This window comes from Schistocerca americana, chromosome 1 (genome assembly GCF_021461395.2).
Source record: "Schistocerca americana isolate TAMUIC-IGC-003095 chromosome 1, iqSchAmer2.1, whole genome shotgun sequence".
Taxonomy (NCBI): Eukaryota; Metazoa; Arthropoda; class Insecta; order Orthoptera; family Acrididae; genus Schistocerca; species Schistocerca americana.
The window spans coordinates 387,006,219-387,017,603 of record NC_060119.1 but is presented as its reverse complement, the minus strand read 5'-3'; the positions used below and the strand labels follow the sequence as shown (position 1 = coordinate 387,017,603).

General features: G+C 42.7%; 1 protein-coding gene across 2 annotated transcripts in view; it reads left to right on the top strand.

Moving 5' to 3' along the window:
* Positions 1–5,207: 5,207 nt before the first annotated feature.
* LOC124601570 (ribosomal RNA processing protein 36 homolog) overlaps positions 5,208–11,385 on the top strand; it is a 75,117-nt gene continuing 68,939 nt past the window's right edge. Inside the window, exon 1 of one of the 2 annotated variants that reach the window (XM_047136254.1) lies at positions 5,208–5,467. In XM_047136254.1, the coding sequence (XP_046992210.1) occupies positions 5,370–5,467 (98 nt within the window). In that variant the 5' untranslated portion in view covers positions 5,208–5,369. The remainder of the gene's footprint in view (positions 5,468–11,385) is intronic. The other variant, XM_047136255.1, reaches the window with a different exon arrangement.

Here is an 11,385-nt window from a genome sequence, read left to right as displayed (position 1 = left end):
GGTTGGTGAAAGGGTCCAATTATTATTTTATTCCAGTTGCCAACCACGTCCTCTGCCCATACTAACTCGCAGGAAATATCTACTTCAATTTCACGACAAGTTAAACTACTTCTGACAGCAATAAACGCGCCAGCGTCAACCATGTTTCACCTATCCTTTCGGAACACCATTAGGTTATTCGCAAAAATTTCGGCTGAGCTTATATCCGGCTTTAGCCAGGATTCAGTGCCTATAACGATTTAAGCATCAGTGTTTTCTATTAGTGCTTGGAGCTCTGGTACCTTCTCAACACAGCTACGACAATTTACAAGTGTTATACCAATGGGTCCTGTATCTACTTTCTTCCTATGTTCAGCCTGCACCCTTTCTGACCGAAGCCCTTCTTGTGTTTTCCCAAGACCCTCTAACCTACAAAACCGCCCATTCCATGCCACACAGCCCCTGCTACCCGTGTACCCGCCTGCTGCGTATAGTGGACACCTGACCTATTCAGTGGAACCTGAAACCCAACCACCCTTTGACACAAGTCGAGGAATGTGCAGCCCACACGGTCGCAGAACCGTCTGAACCTCTGTACCAGAGGTCCGCAGTCGGTCCTGTCGACTACGCTGCAAATGGTTAGCTCTGCTTTCATCTTGCAAGCAAGACTGGCAGCCTTTACCATTTCTGTTAACCGCGCAAAACCAGAGAGAATCTCTTCTGATCCAAAGTGACACGCATCATTGGGACTGACGTGAGCAACCACCTGCAGTTGGCTGCACTCTCTGCTCTTCATGGCATCCGGGAAGATCCTTTCCACATCTGAAATGACTCCACCCGATATGCGCATGGAGTGCACATTGATTTTCTTACCCTTCTTGTCAGCCAAGTCCACAAGGGGCCCCATAATGCACATAATGTGGAGCTCCCGACTACCGATAATCCCACCCCCTGCAATTGCCAAGATCTTGTAGGCAGAGAGGTTTACTCTGAAACAGGACAGGCGACAGCATCTGGCTCAGCGACAGTATAATAATAAGAATGTCGTGTACGAGGGTCTCCCATCGGGTAGACTGCTCGCCTGGTGCAAGTCTTTTGATTTGACGCCACTTCGGCGACTTGCGTGTCGATGGGGATGAAATGATGATGATTAGGACAACAAAACACCCAGTCTCTGAGCGGAGAAAATCTCTGACACAGCTGGGAATCGAACCCGGTCCCTTAGGATTGACAGTCTGTCGCGCTGACCAGTCAGCTACCGGGGCCAGATTCAGCGACAGTCTTAGCCACAGACAGCACCTGGAACCTGTTTGTCAGACAAACCGCCTGGGAAGTCTTTTGCCGCCTGCTTCACCCTGAGGCGACTTCCCACTCGACCACAGGTGAGGGATCAGCCTCAGTGCGAGCAGTAACTGAGTTGGCCACTGGTGAGGACCGACTGGAGGACTCGGACATGCTGGATGTCCGTTGGATCCCCACAACTGGTCCACAACAGTGGTTCTGATCTGCTGCAACCTCAAGCTGTGTAACCGAAACCATCACAGCCTGAAGCTGAGAGCGAAGTTTCACCAACTCGGGTCGCATCCGCACTCAGCAATCGTAGTCCCTGTCCATACTGAAGACAGTGGAAAACTAAACTATGCAGATAAACGGACTATCGGCACGTGCTGAGCAACTCTACTGTAGACCTGACGTTTAATAGTATGCTGATATTCAAAAACCTAACTACTGAAGCACACTAAATAATTCGTCCCTGATTATGTACTTGTAATATGTCACAAAATCGGTTTACTTTCCGACGCCAATGAAAACGCCAGTGGCTATTAGATATTGAATTTACACGCAGAAACTCAAGAAACTAAACTATTAAGGCATACAGATGATATAATGAAATTCGCTCCTGGATAGGACCTCGTAAATGTTCAAATGGCTCTGAGCACTATGCGACTTAACTTCTGAGGTCATCAATCGCCTAGAACTTAGAACTAATTAAACCTAACTAACCTAAGGACATCACACACATCCATGCCTGAGGCAGTATTCGAACCTGCGACTGTAGCAGTCGCTCGGCTCCAGACTGTAGCGCCTAGAACCGCACGACCACTCTGGCCGGTCCTCGTAAATGTCACAAAAGCGGTTACTTTCCTGTTGCTGCGTCTGTCTAGGTTGGCTGCTACTGCCTGTCTTACACTGTAATAATGTCTCTATCAGTTTTTGGTTTGGTTTTGATTCTGTACCCATACCTATGTTATAGTCTTCACACATTACATCTTTCATTTTAATCTCCAGTAATAAATTTTCTAGTTTTTTCAGAAATGTTGCAATATTACCACTTAGGGACCAGTATTCACAGATAATTCTGAGCTCTTCACTCATTACGCCAGTAATTTCAAAATATTTTTCAGAGCAAGCTGGAAGGTTTACATATTTACAGTATTCAGTATCTTGCAGACTTCCAATTTTCTTCTTGTATATAGCAACACCTCCTCCTTTATGTTTTGGTCTACAGGAATAGTCAATCAAATCATAGTCTTTTATTATTAGGCTGCTAAGTCCTGGTTCTGTGTGGAGATTTTAATGTTGATTTTCTGAGCCACAGCCCTCACAGAGAAAAGTTCTTAAATATTGCAGCCTAATAATAACTGTCTAACTGTTATCTCTCCAACACATGTAACAAAAACTAGTGGCACTCTCCTGGATCAAGTATGTGTAAACATGGACATGCAAACAGTTGCAGTGACCATCTTTCGTAATTACTAACAATACCTGTAAATCACATTTCAAACAGTATGCAAAATATTATCCATAAAAGGGGTTATAGTTAGAGAAATATTGAACACTTCAAGTATCTAAAAACTGAACAATCGTGCAGAGAAGTATATGACACCTTTATTACCAATGATGAGGATGATGGCGATGATGTTTGGTTTGTGGGGGCTCAACTGCGCGCATCAGCTCCTGTACATATTTCCAATCTGTACACAGCCCAATCTGGCCACTTTTAGTAAATGATGATGCAATGATGAGGGCAACACATACAGCCAATCCTGGGGCACAGAAAATCCCCAACCTAGCCGGGAATCGAACACGGTGCCCCATGATCCTGAGGTAGCAACACTAGCTGCTAGACCATGAGCTGCAGACGTATTGCCAATGAGAAGATGGAAACATTTTTGAACATTTTCAAGGTTAATTTTGGTATAGCTTGTCCAAAAAGGAAAGTGGTTCCTAGAGGGACAGACAGATTTAAAATGTGGATTACATCAGGCATTAGAGTGTCTTGCAATAGGAAGTGGGAACTTTTTCTACTCTGAAAAACTGACAGCAATCCAGAATTTCTTAGTTATTTAGAAGAATACAAGTTAGTTTTTAAACGTGTCATAAAAAGGCAGAATTAAGGAGAAAGACAAGCGAAATCATCCATGAAAACTAAGTTGATGATTTTTAAATGATGCTTCAATTCATAGCACTTTACCACACAATATTGATCAACAATAAACATTATGAAGTCTAATTTAGCCACTAATACACTTTATCTGTGTTAGTTCCTCAGTTCCGATAGTACACTGAGATTTTTTGTGTCACGGATGTTATCTCATAATCTCGCTTACACCGTTCAGTACCTGGGTGTAGACTACATGACGTGATGTAACGTCCAGTACGACGTTGACGTTACTTGACGGCTCGTTTACGGCTAGTGTCGTAAAAGGTGATTCCGGGTAAAGTGTCTTGTTAATCGGTATAGTAAGAGGAGATTATTATTTTTGGACATATTTTCAGTTCTTATGAGAACACTTATCCCAAACAGATCGTCAGGTATCGTACGGAAAGAAATTAACGGCTGTCTGGATCCAAGAGGTCGGGGAAGAAAGGAATGTTTCTCAGAAGAATGTACAATTCCACTCACTGGAGTAAGTGAAAAGACATAAATTTCATCGAAACCTGTCGGCTTCGTGGGTAAAGTGGCAACATCGGTGGAAGGAATGGGTCAACTCATAGACTTCGGAGGATGCTAAGTTCACCGGACTTGGATACGATGTGACGTCATTATGACGTATACACGCTACATCGAAAACGATAGAAACCGTATATCGACTATTCGACTTTTGTGAACTTTCGAGAGGTTGTGACAGGGTAGCGCTGTGCTCTGCGCCATTCGTTTAAATGTGCTTTGCGCTCCTTGCGTTTAAATCATGTATTGTACTGTGTTTGTGTCCTGTGCGTTGTTTTTCGTTTGCTCGTCTCTAATTATGTGTTCAGCATTCGAGAGACTAATGAGAGAAAATCTGAAAGAGTTCAGCATCGATGACGACGGGCAATTGCGTGGTTATTGTGAATCTCAAGCAGAAATTGATGTACTTCTGACCCAGCTGAAGTGCGTCGGTTATTCGTACTCAAAGCGAAGAAGCACTCAGCAGCCAAAATCTTTAGATGCGTCAATACACTAACCTTTGGTTAAGATTACATTGAGAAATCCACTTCCCCTCATATTTCATCTCCGGTCGACGATTTTTCTTCAACAATGCCTCATATTTTTCTTTTTAAGTTCGAAATTCAATCATTCTACACACCAGTCATTACTGGACACTAAGGTACCTGTCTCTGCGGTCCGAGTGTAAAATTACTTGGAATTATGGTTGATAAGAGACTATCTTGGGATGGACATATAAATTACTTAGCTAACAAACTTGCACGAGTTCTCTTTCAGCTATATAAATTAAGAAAAAAAAGTCAGCAAGAGTATGCTGCTACAATGTAATATGTACTGACAAGACCAATTGTATGAAACCATACTAAAATATTGATAATAAATAAATATTATTTTCGATGTAAGCGTTTAACACAACAATCACACAATCAGATCTGGTCGGGACATAAGAAGACATCACTTTTTTACGAAACGTATTGTCTGTGGTGTTTTCAAGGCCACGGTCAGGAATATTTCTATTAATATCCAGATCTTTTATTTTGGCGAAATACATATACGCTGCCACACTTAGCTGTTATCAGACTCGCACGTGTCAAAACAAACCACTAGCTGACGACAGTTTAGAATCTCGAACGTTCGTAAAAGTCAATAGGTGTGTTAATCGACTAAAGCGTATATACGTCATAATGACGTCACATCATATCCAGATTGGGTGAACTCTATAGACTTCGACCATAGATACTAATCTATGGTCGATACTAATCTATGGTCGAAGCTCATAGACCTTATATAATGATGGTCTATGGGTAGGGATCTCCATGGAGGTAGATTTTTACGTCCATGGGGATCTCCATAATATAGAGAACAATATCTATGAGACAAGTATTCGAACCTCCTTGGAAGTGTAGCAAAAATATCTCTGCTCTGCTGTGTTTTGTATACAATACACTCTCAAAAGAGCATGTTTAACGTGAGACTGTTGTTGACTTGTCGTAAAGTGTGTTCTGATTGCAGTTCTGTTGGGGCGAGATGGAGGAAGCAGAGGAGGAAAATACAAGGGTGATTTGCTTTATTTGTATATCCTACATATATATATATATATATATATATATATATATATATATATATATATATATATATATATATATATATATATATCCGATGGCTCACAATCTTAAGAAAAAAAGGCAGAATGTAGTTCACAAACAGGTGATATGTTAGCTGAATAAAGTTTTTATTTACGCCCAAGAACCCAAATAACAGCAGTTGTATAAATGTAACGAAACGGTCATTTTAGTGTCTCATGTTAAGATACAGAATTGTAAAGTAATCGTGGGTTTGATTTTATTTGCTCTATAAATTACACTTTGTGCAGTTGTGTATTGGTAACATACGACCAGTCATTATGCTTATACATTATAGGATTCAGACATATAATAGTATGCACGTAAATGACATCGAATGTCCTTCAACACTTTTGATGATTTACTGTACATATGGAGGTTTTGTAGGCTCTGATGATATTGCCAACGCATGATGATATTTTTCGCAGTTGTAGCAAAATTATATATTCATGATTCGCATGCCAGACATCTAACATCACCGCGTTGATTGCACATATACACTTAGTTGGAGCTTCAGTATATTCGTTTTACATCCTAAATTTGTTCAATTTTGCAGGGCAAATCCTTCCCAGTGTTGATTCTTTATAGATTTCTTGACAGTTGTTGTATTGATTCCTAAGTACTGATTTTCATAAATGTGCAATATATATGAAAGACGCCACAATTATTTACTGTTTCTTGAGTTGTCTGTGTGAAATGGTCGCATTGGTTTTAGTTTTGTGGGGTCTTTGAAGGCAGTCACAAAGATTTAAGATTATAGTCATGGGAAATTCTTCGTGGCAGTTGCAAGAGTGGCTGTGAAAAAATTGGACTGCGTAACAATTACGACTTTGTACAGTATTATTTTTGCCCCTGTTACCGTAAAAATCGAAGTGAATTTTTAAATAGAAATTAGATAATTCTTTTTGTCCTTTGGTGGTGGAATTTCCTCCACACTGTGACTCTATGTTGCTTGTATACAGGGTGTTCTAGGAGGATGGTCACTGTTCAGGAGGATAATAGGAACGCTCATTTGATCCAAAACATTCTAGTAACCAAGGGGTCAAAAATGGATACCTAAAGAGCTATGAAGATGTCTTCATCTTTGATACTGTGAAACAAATCCCTTCTGCTGCAAGATATTTGCTTTACATATTTTGAGAGGTGGTAGTATGAACAAAACAAGAAAAAAAATGTGTCTAGTATTTATGCACTCTAAAGTGCATAGCTCAAGGGCTGTGAGCACTTGTCTATCTTTGCTACTGTGAACCGTTTCTTCACTGAACAACTGCTCATACTTCTTAGGTAGGCATTTTGCAGCCTATGTTTACTAGAAAATTTCTTCTTATTTTGGTCCATATTACATCTTCCAAAAACATTTCACCTCATAATGTTAGACATGTCTTCAGATGCAATCATTACTTGATTTTAAAATCTTAAAAAATAACTCAGCAAGCTAAGCTGTTTGTAAAATATTAGGACATGGAAATTAAGCATGGAAATGTGCCTTGGATCACTACCTGATGCCTGTATATCTCTCTTTATGTTGTATCCCAGAATCTTACAACAGGTGGGTAGCAGCTATATTGGATGGTGGTTTTGTGGATCACTTCTGCTACTCTTCTTGTAGACGATGTTACACGTGGGTCCTTCTAACCCATGGGCACAGTTTATTGTTTGATGGATCGAAAAGTGCTAACACAGATACAAGTTTTTTATACAGTTTGATTGGAATTCCTTCAAGATCTGGAGCTTTGCCCAAATTTAGCTGTTTCACCATATCCCCGAGTGTCTATGTCATTTATCTTTTCAATTGTATGAAGAATAAAGAGGGGCAGTATTCTCGAATTTTGCATTGTAAAGGAACATTTTAAAGTGAAGATAGGCATTTCTACTTTTGCTTTTCAACTCTCAATTTCATTTACTTGACACAACATTTCATCCCACTGACAGCTTTTGTATATGAGCAGAATTTCTTTGTCTTCTGTGAGAGATCGTTCCGATAAGATGCAGCTACAGTGCCCATTGAATGTTTCACATATTGCTGTTTTGACAGCTAAATTTGTTTTATTTTGCATCTCTCCGTTTACAGCCTCTTGCTTTGTTTTACACCTATTGTGCAGTATTGTGTTGACTGCACACGATGAGATTGAATTCAGCCTTGTGGCACTGCATGCTTATAACATGCTAAGAAAAGTCCGCAGCTGGAACAGAGATTAATGGAGAAACATTTTAGTGATGATGTGAGCTGCAAGGAAGGAAAATCCATTGATCTAAATGACTTTGACATATGGCAGATTTGTATGGCCCAGCACCTCGACCAACTATCTTGAAAACTGTAAGGCTACATGGTTGTTTGCATGCTACTATTGTGAACGTTTGTGGAAAGTGGTTAAAGGATGGTGAAACCGCAAGTAGGAAGCAAGATGTTGGAGGTCCCTGCCTCATAACGTGGAGGCTTAAAAACTCCATGTGTCAGATGTGACGAAAATGTACAGTTCTGATGCATGGGCAGGTATTTTAGAGTACACCGTTCAGTGGAGATTATTGAACATGGTCTCTGCAGAAGATGACTGCTGTTTGCTCATATGCTTATGACATCATTATTTATAATTACAGTTAGCTCAGGATCATCGAGATTAGACTCTGGGTCAATGGAAACATTTCACCAGGTCGTGTGAATCATCTTTTTTGCTACACCAAGTTGGTGAACATCCAAGCAAATGGCTGGATGAAATGTGTGCCGTGTCAGAGTTGCACGTCAGTGGGGGAAGTATTATGTTATGGGGGACATTTGCCTGGGCTTCCATAGGACCTGTGGTAGTGACTGAAGGCACCATGAGAGATGTGGACTACATGAACAGCTGTTTGAAGTTCCTCCTTTACATGTACATCTCTACCAGTTCACTGTAACTGAAATTTTTATTTTTGTTTTTATTGCTCTTGATTGGCCAAAAATAACAAATGCATGTAACTTCACGGTGCTTGTGTTGTTGAAAAATGAGACTGTGAAGGTCATACTGCATCACTAATTTTTCTGTTGCATTTGTCTGCGTGTAACTAGCAGGCGATTGAAATGGGCAGAGTTAGTGCATCTCCCACCAATTGTGCGATGTGGTCCATCACTCGGTCTGACAACGAATTACATGGGATAAATGTATGAGAATGGTGTGGTATCAAAAATTTGTTGTGAGGCTCGTATGAAACCCCAAAGGTCAGTCGAAAATAAACGGTGCCCCCCCCTGGAGGGGCTCGCCACTCTTTGGTGGGTTCATGCTTGGCTACCATGGGGCCCCAGGCTTTGCAACATTTTTTCCGTTCCGTACTGGATGTCTATCCTCTTGCTATTCTTTCTCCCCTCCCGTGGGGAACATGTCTGGGGTGTTATTGGGAATGTTCTGCAGTCTGTCGCTGACATAAGACCAATATCACCTTTGTTTTTTTGCTCCCTTTTCCTTTCTTTGTTTCCCTTCTCATCTCATTCCTCCGCTTTGGTGTTTGAGGTTTCTCTTTTTCTCCATCCTCCCTGTGCTCTCCTGAAGGCCGGCTCATGCATCTGTCGCATAACAGGTGACTGGGTAACATGTAATTCCCGACCCCGGGTCAACAGGTAGGATTGACACATACCCCCTGGTACAGGCCAGGCCCAGGGAGGGGTGATGGCCTGAGCTACAACTTTCCCAAATTGCCAATTGGCCCCTCTGTTAGGTGTTCAGGAGGTGTGACCTGAGGTGTTAACTATCACCTAAGGCAGGTGCGCCCCATTGCGAAGAGGGCCGCCGCAGCTGGAAGGAGCGAGCCATCAGAGATGCTGGTAATCGTGGGGGATTTCCTCATAAAGAGTCAATCAACATCTACAAAACGTAAATGTAATGAGGCTAATGATTCAAAGAGCCTTCCCGCTGCACCACAGTTCCTTGTGGTCACACATACTGAAGACGGACAGTCCTTCGCCACGGTAAAGCTGTTTATTATTCAGAAAGGTGTTAATGCAATTCCTGGCCCTGTGAAATCCTGCTCTCATTTACGGAATGGCACTTTGCTTTTTGAGACTACTCCTGATTCTCAAGCACAACAATTGCTTGCTGCCTCACTTCTCCACAGCTACCCTGTTTGTGTCGAGGCCCATAGACCTTTGAATTCTTCGTGTAGTGTAAACTACACCAGGCTGCTCGGTGCTCTAACTGAGGCCGAAATCCAGTCTTACCTCTCTGATCGGGGTGTCGTTGCCATCCATTGTGTAATGAAAAAGGTATATTCCTCCTTAGTGCCCACCCGCACTCTTTTGCTCGCTTTTGATGGAGTGGTGCTGCCATCCATGATCAAAGCTGGCTATGAAATTATCACAGTCCAGCTGTACATTCCGAACCTGATGCGCTGCTACCAGTGTCATTGTTTCAACCACACTAGAACGTCATGTCAACACCCAGCCAAATTTGTAACCTGTTGTAGGGATGTACGTGAGGGCGATTGTCCACCTCCTTCTCCCCTCTGTATCAACTGCAATGGTGGCCATGCCGCCTCCTTTCGGGATTGTCGCGTGTATCTTGATGAGTGGACTGTCCGAGACCTGGATAAAGGAAAGTGTGCCTTACCCAGTTGCTCGCAAGTTACTGACTAGTTGCAAACCCTGTGTTCTTCCATATGCACCTATAGTTCTGTTCGTGTTACATCTTGCTTCCGGAAGGACCTGGTCACACAGATATGCGACCTCAAATTCAGCTCTAAGGTTGTGAAATCACCCAGTGTCAAGGTAGCATCGCCGTCCTCTGTCCAGCTGTGCAACAAACCATCAAATTCTCGCCTCAAGGTGTGAAGCCACCAGCTACACAACCGGTAGGCCGGAAAGGACAGACGGAGTACTCCTGCGTAGACTTTCTCCGTCTCTCCAGCCTAACAACACCCGAGTCTTCCTCTAACCTGATAGCCTCGTAGAAGTCCACCAAAGTCAAACGGTCTTCTCCTTCGCCAACTAGAAGATCCTCTTTGACGGTGTCGCCACGTCATATCTTTGCCCAGCTGGCCTCCATGTCACCGGTGCATGCAACCAACCATTTTTTTGCATTGGACTCTGCACACCAACAGCAGAAGAAAGCTGATACTTCTGTGGATTCCATGGAGCAGGATCCTCCTGCCTTTGTGCCCTGCAGCAGCAAGTCTTTGCAAGCTGGCGCTCGGCAGCCACAGAGATGACATCTCTTCATTTTTTCCCCATTGTGACTCTCGTCCTGTGGAATGTTTGCAGCCTTCTATCCAACAAGGAGTATTTACGGCTGGTTTTACAATCACAGGGTCCACTTTTACTCTGCCTTCAGGAAACAAAATTGCGTCCTCATGACTGCCTTGTGCTCTTGCATTTCTTCCCGGTCTGTTTTGACCTTTCACTGTCGCCACCCCCTCCCCCCTCCCCCACCCATCTCATGGGGGAGTCATGTTGCTCATACAGGATGACATTCACAGTCAACCCATCTCCCTGACTACCCATCCTCAAGCTGTTGCAGTTTGCCTTTTCCTTCCTCACTTAATGTTTTCCCTTTGTACCATTTACACCCCTCTGTCATTCGACGTCACAAGGGTAAACTTCATTCAGCTTATTGGGCAGCGACCTCCCCCATTTTTGCTACTCGGTGTCTTTAATGCGCATCATCCCCTTTGGGGCTCTCCCAGGACCTTTCAGAGAGTTGCCCTCTTGGCTGACTTTCTTAACCAACTTAACCTCTTCTGCCTTAATTCTGAAGCACCCACTTTCCTTTCCGACTCCTCGCACACCTATTCCCATTTGGACCTATCCTTGTGCACTGGCCAACTTGCCTATCGTATTGTGTGGTCCGTTCTTTCTGACACCTACTCAGGTGACCATTTCCTGTGTGCTAT